We start from the raw sequence: 25,928 nt of genomic DNA, 5'->3' as shown, positions 1-25,928 counted from the left end.
CCTCCTACATTCCTTCCAATGTCACAATGTCCTGTCATTGTTTCTCCAAGGGTCTTGGCTCTCAAACGAGCTATCCCACCCTCTGGCCCACTTCCCTATTTTCTCTCATTCATTGCCTGAATCTTAGTCTTGCTATCACCATCCCTATGGACAACCATCCAACACCTCAGTTCCTCAGTCCCTCAGCTCAACTACAAAGGCTTTTCCCTCTCTTTCACTTCAGCTACCTACTTCCATGGCCACACTTAGCCCTAGTCATCCCCAGGAATTTCTCCATCTACAAAATCGTGAACATCTACTTTCTGACCCAAACCTTCTATCTCTCCAGCTCTTTTTATCCCCACTACCAGGCCTCTGAATCTCATCAATAACACTATGGTCTTGACTTCCCTACATTCTCCCTGTTAGCCCCCTCTTACTTTTTAAATTTCTACTCAGCTGGGACTCCATCCATCAACCACTATTCTCACTATTCTTATACTTCCACTATCATCTCTCTCTCTGACTAGTAAAATCCCCAACCCTGAATCAAATTGCCTCTGATCCTATAACCAGGTTGCTGATTATAGTGGAGAAAACTCACACATCCATAGACTGGTTCCCTCAAAATACTTGCTTCCTATCTTAACTGAGTTCTTATTGCTGTCTGGCAATTTTATGGGTTCCTAGTTACAATTTCAAGCCTTCTCTGCTCTCTTCACATTTCCTACAGGCTCTTCAAACTTTCTATCTTATTACTCCCCAACTCTCAGTAGGCCATTATAATTTCTCTTCGGGGGAAAAAAATTAAAAACATCAGATGAAATTACCTCAACTTCTTGCCACCTGTTATAAGAATCCTTGTATACAGTAGTTGATAGCACAGGCTCTAAGGCCAGATACTCTGGTTAGTATCCTAGCTCTGTAACTTACTAGAGATGTGATCTTGGGTAAGTTGCTTAACCTTTCAGGGTCTCTGTTCCTCAGTGTCCCTTCTAAAAGCCCCTTTCCAGTAGCAATCAAAATCATTTACACTATTCACCTCTTCTCTGATTTTACATTCAAAAGGAATATTTTTCCCTATACCTCCTTGCCTCACAGCATTGTTATGAGAATTAAATGAGTTAACACATACGGATTGCTTATAATTGCCTGGCATACAGTAAGCTCCCAATAAATGTCAGTCATCTGTTACTACGATTATCAGCATCTGCACTAACCTTAGCTCCATTACAGTGCAAGAGGCACTCTCCTCTTCCGAGGCAAAATCCTCCACCAGTGTCTTGGGTGCCATTCCTTCAAGGAATTTGAATATCAATTTTCCCCATTTCCTTTCAAATAGTGTATAAACATGATCAATTCCCATCCATCTTAAAAATAACCTCCCACAAACCCATAACCCTTTCTAGATGCCTCCTCTCCTTAGCTCACCTCACCTCTAATCATCCTTCATAATCAAGATTCTTAAATAGTTGTCCACATTACCTGTCTCCATTTCTCTAATTTCTATTATTTATTACCCTACTTCAGTTTGGGTTCAGAATTCAATTCTCTACCAAAACTGCTTTTGCTAAGGCAGTAGTTCTCAAAAGGGACAATTCTGCCCCCTCCAAGGGACACTTGGCAATGTCGGGAGACATTTTTGGTTGTCACAATTGGGGGCTGCTACTGGTGTCTTGCGGTAGAGGGCAGGGATGTGGCTAAATATCCTATACATAGCACAGGGCAGCCCTCCACAACAAATAATTATCCAACCCAAAATGTGAGTAGCACCAAGGTTGAGAAATCTCATGCAAAGATAATTTATAACCTCTGTATTGCTACATACAATGAATGCTTTCTATCCTTTATGTGACTTGGCCAACTCGAGCACTTGACCCCATTAGTTTCTCCCTCCTTGTAGTCCACTCTTCCCTTGGGTTCCACTGACACCTCACTGGTATTCCCAGTCTGTTTCAGTATCCTCTTCTATTATTATTTTTTTTATTTTTGGCTGCACCACGTGGTTTGTGGGATCTTAGTTCCCCAACCAGGGAGGAACCCAGGCCCTCAGCTGTGAAAGCAAGGAGTCCTAACCACTGGACCACCAGGGAATTTCCTATTATCTCTTAAATATTGGTACTTCTCAGGGTTTTGTCCTAGGCTCTTTTCTCTCTAGACTCCAAAACCATTAGAATCAATTGGGGCTTTTGTTTTTTAAATGTCCCAGGCCTCACAGATTCCATTGTTCTGGAGTGGAGCCCAGACATCTTCTGCATTTTAAAAAAGTTGCTAGCTAATTCTAGTATCCAGCTAAGATGGAAAACCACTACACTAGTCTTATTTTAATCATATCCACTCTCATCACTTTAATTACCATTTATATACTAATGGCTCAAATCTATAATAATAGAGTCTTTCATTTAGTCAATATTCATTGAGTACCTACCTAGGTACTGGGGTAGAACAGTGAACATCAGAAGAGGTTCCCTACTCTCCTGGAACTTACATTCTAATGGAGGAGAGAAATTAACCACAAAAAGATCGTTTCATATAGTGATAAGTACTGTGAGGACATCATTAAGAGATGATGTGTGTGTGACTGGAAGAAGTATTTTAGATACGAAGGTCAGCAAACACCTGGGAGGGAGGCTGGGATTTGACCCAACATTGTTATGAAAAGGAGTCAACCATGTGAATATGAGGAAAGAGAATCCTGCACAAAGCACACGCAAAGATACTAAAACACAAGCACGTTTTGTACCATCAAGATTAGGACCAATGTGGTTAAGGTAAGGCTAGTATGGAAAAATATTCTCCTATGAGGTTGTGGAGACAAAGGCCAGATCATACAGGGCTTGGTAAGCCAAGGTAAGGAATTTATAGCCAACATACAATGGGAGGTCACTGAAAGGGTTTTAAAGAGGCATGACATATAGGTTGATTTACATCATTACCATATTGTTTAGCTGCTGTGTGAAGAATAGATTTTAGAGGGGCAAGATTGTGGGGGACCTATTAATGGGCTATTGCAGTTATCCAGAAAAGTGATGATTGTAGCTTGTACCAGGATTAGAACTAAGAATATAAAGATGGTTTCAGGATATATTTTGGAGGTAGAATTAAAAGGACCTGCAAGTATGGGATGAGTGAAAGAGAAATCAAATGTAAGTTCTAAGTTTTTTATCTGATCTGATTTGGGTAGATTAAGACTGAGATGAGGAAGACCAGGAAGAAAGAAACTGATTTGGAGATCAGAAGTTCTGTTCAGTCCCAGCGGAGTCACCAAAAAAAAAAAAGTTATGTTAAATACATCCTAGTGGAAAAGTCAAGTAGGCAGCTGGATATAATGCAGAGTTAAGGGAAGAAGACAGACTGGAGACATAAATTTGGTGTAGTCATCACCATATAAAACCCAGGATAAAAGTGAGTATAGGGGCTTTCCTGGTGGTGCAGTGGTTAAGAAGAATCCGCCTGCCGATACAGGGGACACAGGTTCAAGCCCTGGTCCAGAAAGATCCCACATGCCGCGGAGCAACGAAGCCCGTGCGCCACAACTACTGAAGCCCATGCAGCACAACTACTGAAGCCTGCGTGAGCCTGTGCTCTGCAACAAGAGAAGCCACCGCAATGAGAAGCCCATGCACCACAACGAAGCTTAGCCCCCACTCACCGCCACTAGAGAAAGCCCGCACGCAGCAACGAAGACCCAACGCAGCCAGAAATAAATAAATAAATTTTTTTTTAACAAGTGCGTATAAATAGAAGAAAGGGGATCAGAACAAACTGAGAAACTTCTAACACGTAAAGGGCAAGTAAAGCTAGCAAAGGAGACAGAAGTCAGTAAGGAACATCAGTGGCACGTAATGTTCAGTGCTGCTGTTCTCTGAGCTGCAGATTTGCACACCCAGCTGCTGACTGAATGTCCCTACTTGGAAGGGACATTCACAAGTGCCCCAAATTCTACTTACCCACAACTGAATTAATTTCCCTCATCTTACTCCCAAACCTGTTTCCTTTTCCAGTGTTTCCTATTTCAATGAACAGCACATCTACCCAACTGCCCAGGCCAGAAACCTGACTCTTTTCTCCCCACTACTTCTGACATCCAGCCAAATCCCATCAAATATACCCCTTCACTTCTCAAATCTATTATCTCCTCCTCATCCAGTCACTATCTGAGCTCAGACCTGTATCATCTCTCACCTGGTATACCATTCTGTCTCCAGTCCAGCCTCTCTACTAGGCAGCCATAATTATCTTTCAGTTGATGCCACTCAGGTCAGGCCATTCCCCTGCCTAAAATCTTTTAATGACTCCCCATATGGAGGCAGGGGGAAAATGAAATGCAAGGACCTTATCGTAGAGCTGGCTTACCTCTCCAGTCTTATCTTTTGCATGCCCATTCTTAAACTTCTTCCTCCAATCACAGTGCACTACATACAGTTCTCAAGGGCACAGCCTGTTCCTCACTCTTTTAACTCCTGATTTATTAATATTTGTTCATGTCAGTTTTCTGCTGGGAACACCAATTCCTCACCCCAGCCTCTTTACTTAGCCAATTCCTACTCTTCCCTCAAGGCTCACCAAGCTTTCCCAATCCCCCATGACTGGATTAAGTATCCTTCCAACCAGCCCTCAAAGCACCTTGTACTATTCTTACCAGAGCACTTATCAGACTATATACTCTCTGTTTGCTTGATGAGTAATATATCCAGCATCTGATGCAGTGCCTTACCCTTGGTAAGGGTAGGAAAAATAGTTTTTTAAAGAATATCAAATAACATATTATGTATATTGGTATCTTAACCCTGGTTTGTCAAACCCTTACTCTTCCTTCCTAGCCCTTAGACCCCCATATTCCCAGCGTCTAGAACACTGCCCTAAATAAATGGTTCTCAGCTGTAAACCTGGTTTTTATCAAAACCACCTGGTGATCTAAAGATAAATTAAGATTCCCAGCTCTACCTCCCCACATCCCACCAATTTCTGATCCAGTAGACCTGGGGTGAGGCCTAGGAATCTGGAATTTTGACAACCTCCTCTTGTGGTTCTAACATGCAGTCATGCTTGGAAACTACTATTCTAAATGGAGTAGGAACTCAATAAATATGGTTGGAAGTAACATTTTAATTTCATGAAGTAGAATTCATTTCCTAATTCTTTAGAGTTCGAATCTGTTGTGACTGCATCCTGAGTGTGACAGAACAATGCACTAATGTACAAAAGTCCACAAAACAAACATCCTTTATTGCAGTATTACAAAACACTTTCCATTTTGGCAATATTTTACAACGCACTTAGCTTCAAGGGTTGGGAAGGATAAGGCTGGAAACTAAAGGGGGATATTTCGATGGACATTTCTAAAAGGAAAACTGTCCCAGCCCTCCCACCCAAATAAAAATCCAAATGTCACTTAATTTCACTACGCAAGAAGAGGCCACGAGGAAAGCAGCAGGCAAAACTCTGGCAATTTCACTATGGATCATGTCAGAGACAAAGGAACATTCAAAACAGTCATCAGTATGGTCGGTTGCGCTGCTCATTTCTGTAGTCGTTTCTAGGAATGAAAAATAAAGAGCCAGACTAAATTCTAATTTTCTACCAGGGGAAAGCATCAGACACTTCTTCAGGGTGCTGGTGACTGGCATCAGCTTGACAATTTCTATAAGAATGACACCATGCCTAATATATTTCTCTGCTCCTAGAAGGTGCTTACGAAATGTCTAATTTATCAGCTTTAAGACATACAAAGTTCCTAGAAGCCCTGCTATCACTAACTCTCTTAAAAATTTTTCCATCTAGAATAAGGACTCTAAACCACTGTGGTATTTCAGGTCAGAGACTGCCATTCCAGAACTCTAAAAAGAAGCGTAGTATAGTGGAATAAGCAAGCAAACACTTTCATGTAAGAATTCTGGACCTGCCACTTACTATGCGGTCTTGGAAAAGTTACTCAACATTTCTAACTCTGTAAAATGGCAAGTACATCTACCTCTGGGGTTGACAGAAGGACTAGAACTAAAGTATACAAAGACACTTTCACAGGATTTGCCACACAGTAAGAAGTGTTTAATAGATGATAATTACTAATAGCTAACAATTATACAGTGATTACCATGGCCCCACGGCATGGCATGGTTACCATGGCAACCGTTGTAACATAATCTAATGCAACTCCACGAAGGAGATATCATTAGCCCCATTTTACAGATGAGAATACTGACACTCCAAAGGGTTAAGTAACCTGCTTATCAAGCAGCTAATAAGTGGTGGAGCCAGGATTTGAAAGAAGACAGTCTGTCTCCAAACTCTGTGCTCTTAACTACATGCTTTACTAATTCTTGCTACCCTATATTGTCTCTGGCACAGTAACTGAAGTTATTTTACATCACTGGTTATTCAACTTTTTTTGCCTCTACAGCTTTCACGTGCATAGCACACTCCCATCAGTACCACCAGTGATTTTCATCTGAAAAGGTGTAACAGAATCTCCAGAGAAACAACTGCAAGGTAGCACGTGTGATTTGCTAAAAAAAAAAAGCACACTCCTATAAAAGCACACTCCTATAAAAGGTGTGCTCTCCCCTCACTTAGATTAAGAATGCCTGATTTACATACAGTTTCAAATCATCTCTCAATCTCAATTATCTTCAGCTATGAGAAAGAATACACACACATTTACCTACATTCATCCAAATATAAAAATCATGAATAAGAATTTCCAAAACAAATTTTAGGAATTGCTAAACAGGAAACTAAACGGATCTTCTCCAACCTAACTGAAAGAGGTGACAATGGGAAATTCAAGTTCTAAAAAACTGGACAGGAAGAAAATGTGATGAAAAGGGCTCAGCCTCTAAAATCTAAGAGCAGTGAGGTAGAAAGGTTAGTATGTACATTCTAATACTCACCTTCCTCCCATTTTGCCTCCATAGCCACCTCGGTCTCCTCCATAGCCGCCGCCACTCCTGTCTCCTCCGTAGCCTCCACTTCGGTCCCCACTGTAGCCACCACCACCACGGTCTCCTCCGTAGCCCCCCCCACTTCGCTCTCCTCCGTAGCCGCCGCCTCGGTCTCCTCCATAGCCACCACCACGGTCCCCCCCATAGCCACCTCCTCGGTCCCCCCCATAACCACCCCCACTTCTGTCCCCTCCGTAGCCACCGCTGCCACTTCTGTCTCCACCATAGCCCCCCCCACTTCGGTCTCCACCATAGCCGCCTCGGTCTCCACCTCTGCCCCCACGACCTCTGTAGCCCCTCTCTCCACCGTAGCCTCTTCCCCGGAAATCTGCAAGGCAGAAATGCAAACTAGTAAGGCCAGCAGAATAATGGAAAGTCTCCTTAATGCCAGTCAGAAGATTAATAGCATGCAGATGCTGTTAAAGGCTGACCCACCTCCTCCTAAGGGACGAGAGTCCTCTGGTCTGGGCTCATTGCACTGATTGCAAGAATTCCTTCGAGCAAAGTTCATATTTCCACATGACCTGAGAAAGGAGGAAAATAAAATGCTCAATAGTTTCCAATGGATTCAGAACCCCCTCTTGTACCTTCCAACCCCAATCCCAACTCTTACATCTACCAAAATAAATGGTATACTTACGGATTAGGGCAAACCCAGTCCCCACTTTTGGGGTCTCCACCTCTCCCCTGAAAGCCTCCACGGCCTCTATATCCTCCACGGCCTGGGGGAAGTAAGGAGTGGGGAGGAATCAGTAGCAGACATTAACAAAGCAGAGGAAAACCATCAGACGAAAGAACTAAGAGCAAGTGTTCATCAATAACTGGGCAGCACCCCCTCAAATTAACCCCTTATGGCAGGACTCCATGATTCTTTGATTTGGGGCTTTACTTATTTAGTCAATGCAGGAGATGTGGAAGAAGACCCCAAGGCACACATTTAAGTGCAAATAATGCACTAAAAAACTTCGAAGTCCACTTTCTATAATGCCCTCCTTAGTTTCAGAATCTCAGGGATAAAGGTTAAGTGAGAAGACATATTCCAAATTTAAGGAATTAGACACAATGGAAATGAAAGAGTTACAAGTAACTATCAACATATCAGGGAACTCCCAAACTGGTCAGATTAACTACCTAATTAGGTACCATTTAAACAACTACCTCCTAATGTCCAGGTGAATAACAAACTGCTTTATATAGCTTTCCAAAGAGATTTCTGGAACCTTCTTCCACCAGTTTCTTAGCTATTACGACACCTTATTTACCTAATCTCCTATTCTGTACCTCACTTTTAAGATAGAAGGAAAAAGACCGATAGGGAGAGAGAAGTAGTAGCAAGTTCACACAACAGGGACAGAACATGGACTCAAATCCAAACCTTCTGTGTAATACCCAGGCCTGTGAGCAATAAGTATTTTACCTCGTCGCCCACCTCCACTTCCACCTCCTCTCATGAATTCAGGTCTTCTGGTGGCAAAAGACACTTTAATGATGTTGCCGTGGAATTCTTTTCCTAAAAAAAAAAAAAAGAAATGGTTTTGCAGAAATGCTATTCTACATCTCCACCTTTCAAAAATATAAAACTTACGAATTTTTAGTTTCAGAGGAATAACTGACATGTCCTCACAGAAATTCAAACACACTAGTGTTCCAAAGAGTCAAGGTAACTGTACTAGAACATGACACAATCTACTAAATACAGCAGATCTGTCACAAGGAGACAGTCATTTCTTACTAAGCAAAAAAAAACAAAAAACAAAAAAAACAAAAAAAACAACCATCTAAAATTTTACATGAAAAAAGCCAAGTACAGAACAATGTATGTAGTATGCTACCATTTCTTTTTTTTAAAGGGAATGAGTGTGTATGTGCATGCATGTGCACACATATGCCTGTCTATACACGGCCTATTGTGCTTAACTCCAGTAGGTGAAAAGGTGGAAAGGAAACTCATTTTTTACTATATACTCTTGGTACCGTTTGAAATGTTTTTTACCTTAGACAAGTAGTATCTTTAAAAATAATGTGTGCAGGGCTTCCCGGGTGGCGCAGTGGTTGAGAGTCCACCTGCCGATGCAGGGGACACGGGTTCGTGCCCCGGTCCGGGAAGATCCCACATGCCGCGGAGCGGCTGGGCCCGTGAGCCATGGCCGCTGAGCCTGCGCATCCAGAGCCTGTGCTCCACAACGGGAGAGGCCACAACAGTGAGAGGCCCGCGTATCACAAAAAAAAAAAAATGTGTGCATATGTGATTACTTATATACATGCATACATACACATATTCTGCTGTCCCAGGGCCTTAGAGACAGAAATTTTCACTTTATATTAAATAAGAGAACTGACATATAAGGAAAAGGTGCCCAAGGAGTCATAAAATAGTTATAAATCCAGGAGTCTTAGCACTCTCACCGAAGTCCTAATTGTTGTGACTGGCAACCTTCCACAATGTCAGATGGTATGACAAGCACTTTTAAATAGGAAACCCATGGATCAGTATTTTAAAAGCTGTAAAAAGACCTGGTGAGAGCTGAACTATGGAGTTACTGTTAAGAGGCTCATTTGCCCTATGGGGGAAAGGCACAATAATTTTTTTAACATATCATAAGCTATGATAGTTTTATGATTCACAGAAACTATGACACAAGCAGAAAAGTGAGGGAGAATGGACCTAGCCTTCAAGAGCAAGGTGATGGGGCCTGAGTAGGGCAAAAAAGTAAAGAAAATGGAGGTGAAGACAGAGTTATCATAACCTCATCTGTGAAGAAGTAAAGAAATGCAATTATGTCTTGCAAGACACAGGTGCAATACTCTTGGAACTGGAAGGGACCACAAGTGCCTGTCAATCCAGCATAGTTTAGCACTTCACAGACAATGGTGCTAGACTGCCTGAGTTTAAGTCCTGACCCTGCCACTTATTCTGTGGTCTTGGAAATTATTTATCTTCTCTGTGCCTGAGTTTCATCATCCGTAAAATGGTAATAAAAGGGTACATCTTATAGGGTTACTGTGAAGATCAAACTGAGTTAACGCACATAAAGTTCTTAGAACAATGCCTAGCTCATAAACCACAGTAAACATGCAGTAAGTGTTAGTTATTATTAAATTAGGGTACAAAAAAACAGTGAATTTATAATAACATGGGGAAATGACTATGTTAAGACGTTAAGTGAAAAAAAGCATGAGACAAAACTACATTTGGAGTATAATGATAAACTATTTTAAAAAACTGGAAGGAAGGGGCTTCCCTGGTGGCACTGTGGTTGAGAATCCTCCTGCCAATGCAGGGGACACGGGTTCAAGCCCTGGTCCAGGAAGATCCCACATGCCGCAGAGCAACTAAGCCCGTGCACCACAACTACTGAGCCTGTGCTCTAGAGCCCGTGAGCCACAACTACTGAGCTCGCCTGCCACAACTACTGAAGCCAACGTGCCTAGAGCCCGTGCTCCACAACAAGAGAAGCCACCACAATGAGAAGCCCGCACACCACAACGAAGAGTAGCCCCCGCTCGCTGCAACTAGAGAAAAAAAGCCCGCGCACAGCAACAAAGACCCAACACAGCCAAAAATTAATTGTTTATTTAAAAAAAAACTAACTGGAAGGAAAAGTTAATACCAGTAGTTGTCTCTATGTAGAGAACTATGGATGCTTTACTCCTTTCTTCTACTCTCCCATATTTTCTTATTTTCAGGGGGAAAAAAAGTCTTACTGTTTCTTCTAAGTACGTATTAAGATTATATTTTAAGGGAAATTAACCTAAATTTAAAAAGAATATAGTCAACCAGGCCAACCCTCTACATCTCTATTAGGGTGGCCTTAAGCACAAAGCATGACATAAGGAAATATTTTAGACAGAGTTCATCTCATTTCTAAAGGTATGTAAAAACTCTGGCCTGTATTCTCAATAGAATATCTAAAAAAGTAAACATGAAGATAATCACCGTCTACGAGAACATATTTTGACTTCAATACTAGAAAACATTTAGCCAAACCACACGTTGAAATGATATGAATGAGGGACTTCCCTGGTGGCGCAATGGATAAGACTCTGCACTCCCAATGCAGTGGGCCCGGGTTCGATCCCTGGTCAGGGAACTAGATCCCACATGCATGCCGCAACTAAGGAGCCCTGGAGCCGCAACTAAGGAGCCTGCCTGCTTCAACTAAGGAGCCGGCAAGTTCAACTAAGGAGCCCGCCTGCCACAACCAAGAGCCAGCACAACCAAATAAATAAATTAAAAAAAAAAGAAACTATATGAATGAGCTATACCATCAAACCAGTCAATGGCTGCCTTAGCTGAAGGAGGGTCATCAAATGATACTGTTGCCTCCCCTTTTGGCTTTCCTGTGTCCTTGTCTGTGTACAGATTTATCATTGGTTTTCCAGTCTTCTTATTTGTCTGAGGAACAAACAAGTGGGTGTCAGTATTTTAAGAAAAAGTGATCATGAACCACATAGATAATTAAAATTTTATTTTTTAAAGGAATTTACATATCCATACAATAAATACTATCAACTTAACATAAAAATGAAGTTATCTGTAGGTTCTGAAAAAGAAAACTCTCTAAAATACATTAAGTGAAAAACAAACTAAAAAAATGATACACAGTATATACTGTTTTATCCATGTATAATTTCTTTAAACCCACAAAAAAGAAAACAGATAATACTTCATATAAATATATACCTTGTAAAACTTAAAAAAAAAAAAAAGACCAGGAAGAATGTTCACCAAGCAAATAAATAAATTACCATTAAGGCGTACACACTGGATTTTGTTGAGAAGGGAGTGGAAGACAAGAACTGTGTGAATTTTTTACATATTTCATGTGTAATTAATAATTTCTTAAGAAACTTTTACTCTCCAAGAAGGAGGAAAAAAAAGTAATTCCACGGACACCAAAACAAGAGCAACTGCAAACTGATATCAGGCAAATGCTTCAATCTACTAACACTAATCTAAATGCTTTCTAGTTAGGAGATGAAAATATATGCATGAAACAAACAGTGCATGAGACACTTAAGTACAATAAAGTTATGAAATAAAGCATTATTATATTGGGCAAATATATAGCAGACATTAAATACCAACATAAAAAGTTGTTAGTAATAACTTGGGTTTTCATATGTTGGCATTTCAGAATATAAAAATGTTTTCACAATTTCATTTGGTTCTCACAATTTTAGGAGCTAGGCAGAGACTATGTTTAGAGTCCTAAGATTGAAAGCCAAAGCTGTGGAAGGCTGTGGAAAGGTACACACAAGCAAGGAATAAAAATCTTCAAGTATTTTAGCAAACTTAGCAAAGGCCTACAGACATGGGTGAGCATGTGCATCAGGGAACTTTAAGAGACAAGCCTTACTGGAGTATGGGCTTATTATGTAACCTATGTATCTTAACCAGAATATGTCGATAATTATGAGATTTTCAACATAAGCCAATTTTTTACTCACCTTGATAATTCCTATTTGTTTAAAGAACTCCCCCACTTGATCTGTAGACACACCCTCCCCAAGTCCTTGTACAAAGATTGTGTTGTTATCTGAATTATCAGATTCTGAATCTATGGGGGGAAAAAAAACCATGATTAATTTTACATATTCCTTAGGTTTACTACATCCTATTTAGTAATCAAGAATAATAATTTATTATTCAATATTCAACTATTTCTGTGACCAAAAGGAAAAAGGACCAATACATGAAACCTCTTAGATAAACATGCAAAGTGGTCATAACAGTTATTTGGTAGGTCAATTCTCACAACTAAACTTCACGTAAAGTGGATCAAGTCCACACTATGTCAAATACATAGACCAATTAAGGGAAACCTTACAAATCTCACTCTTCAGATTCAGATACAGGACTCAAGCTCAGTAAGAGATGAAGAAAGTTAGTATAAAGTAGCATTCCTTTCTTTGGAGAGTTTTAATTCTTTCTGGCTAATCAATACTTTTAAAGCTTTCTAGTAGAAAACTGCCCAAATCTGACACCTTGAACTTCCAAGCAAGCCAAGCAGAATTGCTGGTTTCCCATTCATTGCAATAAGCTTTATATATACCAGAGAGTAGGGGCACCTTGACACACACCTTACCTTACATGCACACTTTTGGATTAGTATAACAAAACAAGAAAGATGCACATAAATTCAGTCCATCAAGGGATAATTCAGAAATTGCCATCCATATAGAATACTTTAGCATCTTAATAAAAACAAAAGTTCTGATTTCAATATATACAGCTACTGAGCCTGCGCTCTAGAGCCCGCGAGTCACAACTACTGAGCCCGTGTGCCACAACTACTGAAGCCCACACACCTAGAGCCCGTGCTCCACAACGAGAAGCCACTGCAATGAGAAGCCCGCGCACCGCAACGAAGAATAGCCCCTGCTCGCCGCAACTAGAGAAAGCCAGTGCACAGCAACGAAGACACAATGCAACCAAAAATAAATAATTAATTAAAATTAATTAATTTTAAAAAAAATTTTGGCTCAAATAGATTTTTAATCTCTACATAACTTTCAAAAGGCTCCAGGCAGCCTTGAATTTCATTTGAAAATATAAAGGTACATGAAATTAGTGACCTCTGAGGACTTCCCTGGTGGCACATTGGTTAAGAATCTGCCTGCCAATGCAGGGAACACAGGTTCGATCCCTGGTCCGGGAAGATCCCACATGCCGTGGAGCAACTAAGCCTATGCACCACAACTACTGAGCCTGCGCTCTAGAGCCCGAGCCACAACTACTGAGCCCATGTGCCGCAACTACTGAAGCCCGCGCACCTAGAGCCCCTGCTCCGCAACAAGAGAAGGCACTGCAATGAGAAGCCCGTGCACTGCAAGGAAGAGTAGCCCCCGCTCGCCACAGCTACAGAAAGCCCACGCGCAGCAACCAAGACCCAACACAGCCAAAAAAAAACAAAAAGAAAGGCACACGTAGAAAGAAAGATGTTTTGTAAAAAAGAAAAAAAAAGAAAAGAAAAGAAAAGAAATTAGTGACCTCTGCCCAGAGTAAGACAATTCTCTCATATATGAATTCAGGTTTCTTAGGCCCACTGACCAGACTATCAATCCATTGTAATATTTTCTTAAACACAGCTATTCTAATTCCCCAATCATACCAATTCTCTCATACTTGATTTCCAGTAATTAAACAAATAATGCTAATTAGCAGTACAAAATCAAGTATTTCTTCACAAAAGAAAAAGTAGAGAGCATGGGAAAGCACAAACATAGTAATTTTTCCTAGCAAACTTTCCAATCAATCCCCCTGAACTTTTCTTGCTAGTACATCTTTAGAAGTGAAGCTCCCTGGTTCTGGCAGCATTATCAAATCAAATCTTCCTCCTGTACTAACTCCTCCAAACACACACATTTCTCCTTTGAAAAAATGGAAAACTAACATTCTCTTAATGGGAGAGTCACAAACTACCATAAACCTTACCAGCATCTGGTCTGGGTCCATAATCCCTGTGACCTAAGGGAAAAGAAAAAGAAAAAGAAAAAGAAAGCTATTTAAGGCAACTCATAAGAAATCATTTAAAAACAGTAATAATAACCAAGGCATGAAAAGTCAATACTTCCAAAATCCTTGTAAGTAACCATCACAGATTTACAAAGTAAGTATATAAATTAAGTTTTATTAAAAGTTTAAGAAATCAAGATGAATGTCAATATTCCCTTAAACTTGTCCCAGACGGCACCAGCCACTTTGGCATTACACTAGTATCACTTTTGTTAAGTTCTGGTTGTGAAGGCTGATTGGAAAACCGTAATAATTTAAAAACACCATGTCAGCTACCTTTATTAAAAAACATATTGACAAAATCCAGTGAAGGTCTCATTCATTGGTCACCAGACTCTCATGCAAATTCACTGTGTAGAAACCCATTGGACTGTTTGAGATCAACTTCGTCTTTTTAATATTTTGAGATATATATATATGCATATATATAATTTTTTTTAAGCACACAACACACACCAGCCTCAACAGAGTAAGAAAGGGCTTAGACTACGTCTGCGGGATATTGGTGGCTTTTAGGTTTATATAGCATTTCCACTGAAACATTTTGGGATACTCAGCACTTACCACCAAAATTTTTGAAGCCACCGCGGTCACCACCACTGCAGAGGAAAAATTGAAGAAATGATTTCTTCCTTAGGTCTCTAATGTGCTGAGCCCTGGGCTCAATCTATACTTAACTGTCACAAGTAGAGCGCCCAGGAAAACAGTAGCACCTCTAACTTTCCAGTAAATTTCATTTCATAGACTTCAAAATGTTGTTTTCACCTAAATGTTTCCCCAAGGATCTATTTCCACAAGGGTGCCTTTTCAAGCTTATTACAGAACATACCTAATATACTCTTATTTTAAAATTTTCCCAACCCCAAGCCAAAGGGATAATATTCAAATCCACTTAAACTGGAGGCACAAGAGGAAGAATGCTAAACATTCTTTCCAAGGGGAAAGAAATCATTTTAAAACAGTAATAATAACCAAGGCATGAAAAGTCAATGGGACAAAGTGAGAGAGTGGTGTGTACATATATACACTACCAAATGTAAAACCGGAAAAAAAAAAAAATGTAAAACCGATAGCTAGTGGGAAGCAGCTGCATAGCACAGGGAGATCAGCTCGGTGCTTTGTGACCACCTAGAGGGGTGGGATAGGGAGGCTGGGAGGGAGGGAGATGCAAGAGGGAAGAGATATGGGGATATATGTATAGCTGATTCACTTTGTTATAAAGCAGAAACTAACATACCATTGTAAAGTAATTATACTCCAATAAAGATGTTAAAAAAAAATTTTCCAAAATCCTTGCAACCATCACAGATTCACAAAGTAAATATATAAATTAAGTTTTATTAAAAGTTTAAGAATTCAAGATGAATATCAATATTCCCTTAAAGGGAAATATTTTTGTTAAAGGGGATATTTTTGTTAAATATGAGAAAAAGACTAGGAGAAAAATATAAAGCAAGATTAAAATTCTGATAGCAGAATGGGAGAGGTAAAAACTTGAGCACTACGTTCTACTGTGACACCAAACGGTGGGTTTTATGAGATGAAGAAAAAAGTGAGGTACAAATATACACAAAAGTGAGACTGAATGAAAGCGGTCTTAAAAATTCAAATCATTCAGATATCTGGTAAAATGAGCACTAAAAGAAAGCATAACTTTAAACTGCCCTCCTATTCCATGCCCACTGCAACATGCTAGCTCTCTTCACAGCAGAGCTACTGACATTCATGCTGCCGAATGCTCTTGTACACCAATCAGTAGACCATATCAGAGACAGAATGCTACATACTCCACAAGAAAATGACTTTATTTGGCAATTTCCACTGCCAGGTAAGTCAATGGCCCTTGTGTGCATAGCTTTATGTAAGAAATCTAAGATCTCTCTTATCAAGAAACTCTTTAAATGCTCATACATTGAAAGCTTGTTTCTCTTAACTGAATTATGTAATCCTCTAAGATTCATGTGCTGACATGGATACAAAAACACCCGAAGTTTTCAGATGGTGATATCTAATTTTCTAATACTACTAATCTTCTACTATAACCCAAGAAACTAATCCAATATACTAATGTCTCTTCACTGCTTAAAAGCCTCTGCTTTAGTAATAACCCTGCCCTCTAGATGGCCTTTCTTGAGCCATCCTGAGAAAAACCACTCTGACTAAATGAGAAAGAATTTTTTCTTTAGAAGTCTATTCTACTACCTTGACGTAAAAAAAAATTCCCTTGCAACTAGCATAGGTATGGACACACGCAACTTAACTCGCCATTAATTTTTATTTGATGCCCAAGAAATCTAAAAAGGAGAATAACAATATTTCAAGGCTATGCAGACAAAGCGAAGCTCAGGTCTTTCATATATATAGTTTCCTATTGAGTGTCTAAGACCTCTCTTTCAGAACATCACCCAAGCCCTCCCACCAACCCATACTTCTAAATGGCCTATATATCATAGCTTAACTCTTTAAGGAAAGGAAGCCAAACAGAGTTCTGAGATTAAATTGCTGAAAATCTTATTAGAAACAAGATATCTCAGGTTTCTTCAAAGATGATCATGAGAATTCTAAAAATGATGAAAAAAGAGCTAGTGAAAATATTAAATCGGGCTTCCCTGATGGTGCAGTGGTTAAGAATCCGCCTGCCAATGCAGGGGACGGGGGGTTCGAGCCCTGGTCCAGGAAGATCCTCCATGCTGCGGAGCAACTAAGCCTGTGTGCTACAACTACTGAGCCTGCGCTCTAGAGCCTGCGAGCCACAACTACTGAAGCCCACACACCTAGAGCCCGTGCTCCGCAACAAGAGAAGCCACCGCAGTGAGAAGCCCGCACACCTCAACGAAGAGTAACCCCCGCTCGCTGCAACTAGAGAAAGCCCGCGTGCAGCAACAAAGACCCGATGCAGCCAAAAATAAATAAAATTTTTTTAAAAAAAGAATATATTAAACCCACATTCCTATGTCAGGACGTTAAAGTACCCAGGATAAAGTATTTTTTTTTAAATAGGATATTTGCACAATTAAGTGCTGGAAGAGGCACCACTTAATTATTCTGCTGCCAACTTAACCAAGTACCAAATTGTTTATCTGACCACAATGGAGGGAAAATATGCAATTTCATATATCAAGTACTTCTAAAATTTCTATTCTGGCCAGCAATATAACTTTGAACAATTTTTTAAAAAAGGACATACCCCTGGTAAAATATAAAGGATATAAAACAAATGACACTTGAATATGTTTATAATTTTCTATTCCTCCATACAATGGCATTTTAACTTAAGTCATCATTACTGAGCATTTCCTTTGAAAATTCAGCAGCTGAACACTTCAAACACAATGGCCGTAAATAAGGAAACACCCATAAGTACATTCGAAAAAGTACTAGTCTTCAAAGTAGGAGTCTCAGGGTATAGTCTTAACTATCACTAATCAATCTTGAAAATTTGGAGAAGTCAGTAATTCTCCCTAGGCTTCAGTTTCCTCCTTCGCAAAATAATGGTCTACACCCTTACTACCTGAAAGGTGGTCTATGGAATAGCAGCAAAGGCAGAGCCTGGGAGTATCTCAGAAAAGCAAGCTCATCCCACACCTACTAAATCAGAATCTGCATTTTAGTAAGATCCCCAAGGAGTTCGTATGTACATTACAGTTAGAGAAGCACTGGTCTGGATGACCTATAATTTTATGTGAGGCTTTCTTTCAAGTTCCAATGTTTCAGTCGCTTTTCTCTTTCCTTATTAAGAAATTTCATATTAATTAATTATAGTTCCTTACTAGGAAATTTATTATATTAAACACAGTAAATAAACCTCAAATAGTACCACTATTAAATCAGTTAACAGAAGATGGGCCTGTGGTTAAGAATCTTTCTTCAAATCTGCAGCCAAGTTACATGTCCCTTTTCCATAAACTAAGTTAAGGCCCCACTAGCAAATTAAGACACAAAGGCATGTGAACATCTGAGTCAAGATGTTGCCACAACAAATTTGTTTTCCTCCCAGGAAAAGAAACAAACTTGTACACATAAAGAATTTCTGAAGTAAGGACACTTTAATGTAAAGAAGTAAAGGTATTTACTAGAGACATAAGAATACTCAAAATTTATGGCTGAGTGCCCCCCGCATAGGAAAATCAATTGTATATTCTTGACTCAACTACAGAAATCGTCCCAAGTTCAAAACCACAGTGAGCAGCCTACTCTAGGGTAGACTCTGAGGGTTCTTTCACTGTTACAGCATTACATATTTAGAGACGACAGTCAGATTTAATTTCAGGTGCTTGTCAAGAAAGAAAATATACTTTGACAGAGTCTCTATTCCCAAAATTTAATTTTTAAAAATCCAAATATATCTGTATTCAAGGACTAAAACTGCCAAGAAGTAAAAGGACAATATAGGAATCTTTATTCCCAGAAAATTCAATACACAGAGAGAAAAAGGAACTTAGCTAAATATTGAAAAAGATTAGTTTTTTAAAAACTGTTCTGTTTGATTTTTCATACTAGTAATTTACCAACATTTCAGAAGACCAAGAATCTACCATTCTAGAGCTGCACTATCCAATACAACATTTACTAGCCATATGTGACTGCTGACCTTTTGAAATATGGAGAGTCTAAATTGAGATGTACTCTAAATGTAAAATACAAAATGGATTTCAAAGTCTTAGGTAAAAAAAAGAATGTGCATTATCTCAATAATTTTTATACTGATTACATAAAATATTTGTGATATTAGATTAAATAAAATGTATTATCAAAATTAACTTCAGCTGTTTATTTTTCTTAATGTGGCTATTAGAAAATTTTACATTACACATATGGCTCACAGTTGACCCACATTATATTTATATTGGGCAGCACTGGCGGGACTATCACCAGCACACATGCACATTTTTAAGAGAGCTATTCAAAAACTCTTATAAGGGCTTCCCTGGTGGCGCAGTGGTTGAGAGTCCGCCTGCCCATGCAGGGGACACGAATTTGAGCCCCGGTCTGGGAAGATCCCACATGCCGCAGAGCGGCTGGGCCCGTGAGCCACAGCCGCTGAGCCTGCGCGTCCGGAGCCTGTGCTCCGCAATGGGAGAGGCCGCAGCGGTGAGAGGCCCGCGTACCGCAAAAACAAAAAAACTCTTATAAGAAGACATTCAAAATTTAAGATAACTTTTTTGAGACTTGAGATATTAAAGCCTAAAAAATCTACTTAACTTGATGACATGCTAATAATGGAAAACGGTTATCTATAAAGTTCTAGTAATTTTGCAATGCATTCAGCACAATGCTAAAGTTAAAAGCACTGAGAAAATGTATGGCCTTAAGCTTCTAGTCCAGTAGGAGGCCACTGATCTACTTTAGATAACAATTAGAAATTCAATCTCTTTTGCTGCAACTGCTTCTTCAAAGAAAAACACTGTTTCCTATAGTCCCTATAGTCTTCATGTTTCTCTTCCAAAATTGGAAAGCTGACAGCTTCCTTTGGTCTGAATTCTTCCTGCAGTCAAGCAATCATACAACTTGAGTCTAAGAATGTCATATCCTTTACCACACATCAAACCTTCACCTGCAAACTGTGCCCCTTCTTTAATTATAAACCCAACTAATGCCAGATATTCTTCAAACAGCCCTGAAAGGATCATATTTTCAACCTTGCTATTTTTAAGTAAGATGATTACAAACACAAATGGGAGTGTTGATGAAGACTAAAAAAAAATGTTTGGGTATTTCTGGTACTTAAATGTAAAACCAAGTGTAAGGGGAAAAAAAGCCCTGAAACTGGGCTTTTTTTTTTTTTTTTTTAATTTGAAACACTTCACCCCTGTAAATAAGCTAAAAATCACATCCTGAACAAGATATTGTGGCACATGAAAATTATATGAACTTCGTATTTCAGTATCCATAAATGAAGTTTTATTGAACACAACCATGTTTATTCATTTATACAGGAGCAGAGCTGAGCAGTTGCAAAAGAAACCGCATGGCCTGCAAAGCCTCAATTATTTACTATGTGGCCTTTCACATAAAAAGTTTGCCCATCCAATATAGAGAGTAAGTATAATCATCCACATAAATTTCTTAAAAAGGCATTTCATGCACATTCCATTTACTGGCTAAGGGGGTGGGGTGGGGGGAGGGAGGGAGTATACAGACAGCAACTGGGTAAGACCTCTCCCCAAAAACCCTACCCTGACTTGAACCAGATCACCATCATTTTGACCTAATACATCCTGGGCTTCTACACAAGATTTTGTTTGAAGAGGTTCTAAAGTTAAATAAAAAGATTTGAAACTCAAAAACTTAGTTCATGATTCAGTACCTGGGCCAAAAATTATACTGAAATGTTGCCAAAGAGGTTTATCGAAGTGCTTAAAACTGGTATGCCCAGGGTTGGTTAAGATACAGATCTTCCCTCTTTTAGCAGGAGGATCACTCAAGGTCCTTTCAACTCTAATTCTAAGATAAGTCATCTCTCAAAAACGAAAACATATTTTTAAAGACTTCCCTACCCTCCTCCTCCTGAAAAGTGGGGTTCTACCATTCTCCGTCAGACACTGTCATAGTTTCAGAGATAATCTATAGATATAATTATAACTTCCTTATGAAGAAAATTAAACCTATGATGTGCTGTAAAACGTATAGCATCCCAAGGCAGCCAATTATCTAAAACATATTAACCAGAAAATCACATATACCTGTTAGTTATCTTGTTTGGGATTCTGTTTGAGGGAGCGAGGCTATTAGGTAGAGAGTAAGCACCATACCACTCTACGTTGTTCACTTACATCCACATGACAATGAAGAGGCATACAATATACTTGTTTTATCTTAATAAATTGACTTCGGCTATCAATCAAAAGACATTTAATGTTCAAGTCTTATAGAAATTTATCAAATATGTTTAGACTTTAGATTTGCCAGACCAAAGCACTATACACTAAACAGAGAGAAAGTCAATGAGATCAAATTCCTGGCTCACTTGAAAAATTAACAGTGCTGTATGTAACTGATTTTCTCAGGTCACCTCAGGGAACAGACAACAGTCCCTAAGAAGCAAAAGAGTGACCTGGTATTGATATAATATTGTCAGTTAACAGGCTGACAATTTCAATTCCCAAGGAACACAAATTATCTTTTAAGCCTGTATATTTTACACACGAAATGTGCAACCTACAAACCTCATCTGAGGACAATAAATGTCAATTACTTTTTCATTCCTATTTTTAGAGCAAAAGCGCTAGACTTACGCATATATTTGAAAGTAATTTTAAAGCCACCTTTCATAACATATGCCATAAATACCAAAACCTGATAACACTAACAATGGAGAAAAGGAAAGCTGAATTAAAAAGTCATTCCTTTTGCACAGCTTAGTCTAGACAAAATATGCAACGGTATGTGACATTGCACTAATTATCTCAATAATTGTTTACTTAAGAATGGGGACAAAACAGTTCAGTTACATAAAATCTTTCTCTCATTTGCCAACCCCAAATTTATAATCTGCTATTGCCTCCTAATATTTTCCCTTCCCAAGGGGATTCAAGATTAAAGAACAGCCTCTCCACCTTCCAATCTAGAATTAACTTACCTTGTATTTTCTACATATAAAACACTTGGATTTCCCAGAGTCATCTTTTAAAGGAGTTTAGAGTCAATAGCTCTGGCAGGAAAAACATAGTTAAGTGGTTTAACCACACCATAGTAGGGGACTTTTCTCCATTGGTATTTAATATATACCACATAAACTAACGGCTAACAAAGCCTATTTTGAGGTAATTTATGTGACATCTTAAGACTGAAAATAAATTTTGAATTTCTGTCCTCTTCTCTACAACATAATCTTTTATAGGCCTCTTAACTAAATCAGATGATGGAATCAAACCAGCTAAGTAACAACAACAAAAAAAAAAAAGAGAGAGAAGAAATGTAGACATCTGTACCTAAAAACTTACCTTGATCCTGTCATAGGACCTCTTCCATCCTTGTCATATCCCCCACGCCCTCTACCTCCTCCCTGTGACCCGCCATATCCTCTATTATCTTCTCCATACCTACTCACATCACGACGGTCATCTACAAAAAAGAAAATTAATACATACATACATAAACAACTTGAAATTTCTGACAAAGGCTTTCCACAACATAATATTAAATAGCTCTTTAGGTCACCTGTGACCTTCAGAAAATGGCACATGTGCACAAAACTCAAATGCAAGTCAACATAACACCATCTGGAATTAAATGTATGAGACTTATATGTGTGTCAAATTCCATTCTACCAAAGTCAGACAGCAAAATGGTGATGTGGATATCACCATTTGATGTGATGATAATATGGAGTAGTTTGAGTAAAGTACATTAGGTACAGAACTCTAATAAATTAAAAGAATACCCTGATCTTAGGGACTTCCCTGGTGGCGCAGTGGTTAAGGCTCACGCTCCCAATGCAGGGGGCCCGGGTTCGATCCCTGGTCGGGGAACTAGATCCCACATGCATGCCGCAACCAGGAGTTCACATGCCACAACTAGGGAGCTGGCAAGCCACAACTGGGGAGCCCACCTACCACAACTAAGGAGCCCACAAGCTGCAACTAAGACCTGGTACAACCAAATCAATCAATCAATAAATAAATACTTTAAAAGAATACGCTAATCTTAAAAGTTATTTTTCATGTCGAAAATATTTCAGTGTAAATCAAACACAGACAAGGAATAACTAGATTTTCAAACTGAGAGATATTCAGTGAATATATTCAATGAAGAAGATATTCAGTGAATGAGCTTCCACTCTTACTCATTCACTTGTTCATTCATTCAACTATTCAACAAATATTTATCTAGCAGGTACAAAAATGAGTAAGGCAGGACCTTTGCCCTTGAAGCATTCATTTTTATGGCTGATCAGATTCCTAAATATCATGATATATATAAAATGATATATATAAAAGAAAGAATGACTGGTCCTTCTTAGTTGAGGTTAGAGAAGGCTAATACAGGATCATAATTTCCTCAAATCACATACAGCACCAGTACCAAGATAACTGGTAGCATGGACTTCCCTGGAGGTCCAGTAGTTAAGACTCCGTGCTTCCACTGCAGGGGGCACAGGTTCGATCCCTGGTCAGAGAACTAAGATCCCACATGCCACACGGTGCGGCCAAAAAATAAAAAATGTTTAAAAGTTAAATTAAATTATAAAAAAGAACTGGTAGCAGCAGCATTCATTGTCAAATGATCAGTTGACTGAGACAACAAAGGAAATTCAAAAACTCAGCCAGCAAAAAATCACGTGACCATCTGGAGTCTCCAAGTTCAGAAATATCAATCTAATAAACTAGTTTTGATGGACATGAGACAGAACATATGTTCAGGGTGACTCTAAATTCTTACAAACAGTTGAAATCCTCTGTGGGTCTTTTAATACAGAATTCAATACACAATTCTATGAAGGGAAAAAAGGAAAAGTAATAGAGGTCAGCATATCTTACCTTGTGTGTGGTGGCTGTAATTTTCCCTTTGTGAATGGTAGGACTGCTGGTTTTGATTATAGGAATCATGCTGCTGATCATAATTTGACTGCTCGGCATAAGAGCCGTGATGTTGATCATAGCCTGACTGCTGGTCATATGAATCTTGTTGACCATAGTCTGACTGGTCATATGAAGGCGCTCTTCCACCTTGGCTAAACAGAAATCAAGAACTTGAGCGATTTTACAGAGGGACTGTTTACTGCAGCAGGCTGACTGAGACTGATTGCTATAAGAGGCCTGCCCAGCTAGACCTCATCCACATTTACTACCCTTTTCTGGTAGGAATCATTTAGCTCTTTTATCTACAGAATCTTATCACCAATGGAATGACTTTCAAACAACAGTTCTACTATCACTGAAGAGGTGTCACATTATGAGAAAAAACACACACACCTTTGAAAACTGTAGAGAAGCAAGAAAATCACTATGGTTTTTATCATCTCCTTGAATTAAAAAAAAAATTAAAGATGACATAAAGTACAGTAATATGTCTGACTCTTTAACAAACATGACACAGCAAGTACTGACTCCTTTTAATAGTTACAGTAAAAGGCTCTATCTCAGTTTTAACAACAATATTATTTAATAATATTTTGGGGACTATTTTCTTATCTTTAGAACCTTACCTTTAGTACATTCTTCTAAGCATCTTCAATAATAGTAAATTTTAGAAAATAGCAATAAATCATTCAAAGTTTTAATCTGCTGAGTAAGAGGAAGGAACTTGCTTTGTGATGCCATTTTTTAACTGAAACAAAGTCTAACTACCAAATGAGACTGCTTTATTTTCTCTTGCAATTCAAAAAGAAAATTCTAAGTATGTTCTGAGCAATATGACTATTAATTACCTACTCTCAGGATGGGAATGTTGAAACACTTAATTGGATTTGAGTTCTAATGTTTACTCAAAAAAAAAAAGGTGGAGGGGGGGACAAAAATGGCCTCACAACTTAATAGTCACATCTTACTCTGCATCAAATGATCAAATGCATCAAATGATCAAAACAATCTAATAAAGATCGGTTCCCCAACTCCCTACCCAAAGCACATCACAAAGGTCAGAACCCTAGACCTTCACTTTAGAATGACTGTCAAACCAAATCTAACATTTCTCTTTGGTCCACATTTATACGTCACATTACCAAAAATGCATCCTTATGAAAAGGTTCTCCTTAAATTTAAAACTAACCAGGCTTGAAGAGCCTTCTAATGTAACACGCTTTCTGGATAGTATTCCCTACATTTGTACTTTGTAAAGCACAGTAAAAAGTAAGTTGCTATTACTAAAATTAATAACAAGTACAGGCTCCTCAAATCAGAAAATTTTAAAAAAATATATAAGACCTGTAAAATTGCTAATATTCACCTACCTATATTAACAATTAAAACATTTTTTAGGGTATTTGAAATAAGTGCATAGGTTTTGGCACTTTTTTCTTTAATATTTTTGCCCCTGAAAAGGACATTAAATACATTAAAATGGTTAAAAAATAAAATGGAAATGAAAAGTAAGCATTGATAAGTCTCCTTTTATAGGCAGGTTTTTATTTCATCTCAGGTATAAAGCAGAGGTTCAAATTTTACATTTTAACATTTAAATCATGTGCATTCATTTACAGCTAAACTAACTGTACAAATAACACATCATAAGAATCAAATATCAATATTGACAATCTCCACATTCTTTATAATACAAAACTGTGAAATTCATACACCATCAACACTTTTCTGGAAAAAAAAAAAAAGTTTAAAGCTGGGACTTTGTTAGTGAAAGCTGTTTAATACCCAAAGTGTTATTTCCACTTCCCAACACCTCAGTACTTTCACTGTTTCCTTACCCTCCTGATGATTCCATGTTTTGCTGTGCCTGGTTATTATAAGATTGCTGGCCATATGAGCTCTGCTTTTGATTCTCATAACCACCATAGGACTGTGAATAACCTAAAGATTAAATAGATATACCAT

At 38.7% G+C, this 25,928-nt stretch overlaps 1 protein-coding gene across 2 annotated transcripts in view; it reads right to left on the bottom strand.

Moving 5' to 3' along the window:
• Window positions 1-5,187: 5,187 nt before the first annotated feature.
• The window catches only part of TAF15 (TATA-box binding protein associated factor 15), a 29,262-nt gene continuing 8,521 nt past the window's right edge, over window positions 5,188-25,928 (bottom strand). For both annotated transcript variants that reach the window (XM_033431533.2, XM_033431532.2), the window contains exons 5-16: window positions 25,802-25,904; window positions 23,922-24,115; window positions 22,386-22,506; window positions 15,007-15,041; window positions 14,362-14,394; window positions 12,375-12,484; window positions 11,190-11,319; window positions 8,341-8,433; window positions 7,564-7,645; window positions 7,359-7,447; window positions 6,873-7,251; window positions 5,188-5,518 (exon numbers count right to left, since the gene is read on the bottom strand). In XM_033431533.2, the coding sequence (XP_033287424.2) occupies window positions 5,479-5,518; window positions 6,873-7,251; window positions 7,359-7,447; window positions 7,564-7,645; window positions 8,341-8,433; window positions 11,190-11,319; window positions 12,375-12,484; window positions 14,362-14,394; window positions 15,007-15,041; window positions 22,386-22,506; window positions 23,922-24,115; window positions 25,802-25,904 (1,409 nt within the window). In that variant the 3' untranslated portion in view covers window positions 5,188-5,478. The remainder of the gene's footprint in view (window positions 5,519-6,872; window positions 7,252-7,358; window positions 7,448-7,563; window positions 7,646-8,340; window positions 8,434-11,189; window positions 11,320-12,374; window positions 12,485-14,361; window positions 14,395-15,006; window positions 15,042-22,385; window positions 22,507-23,921; window positions 24,116-25,801; window positions 25,905-25,928) is intronic.

Source organism: Orcinus orca, chromosome 19 (genome assembly GCF_937001465.1).
Source record: "Orcinus orca chromosome 19, mOrcOrc1.1, whole genome shotgun sequence".
Lineage (NCBI taxonomy): Eukaryota > Metazoa > Chordata > Mammalia > Artiodactyla > Delphinidae > Orcinus > Orcinus orca.
This window is presented reverse-complemented; position numbering and strand designations above follow the sequence as displayed.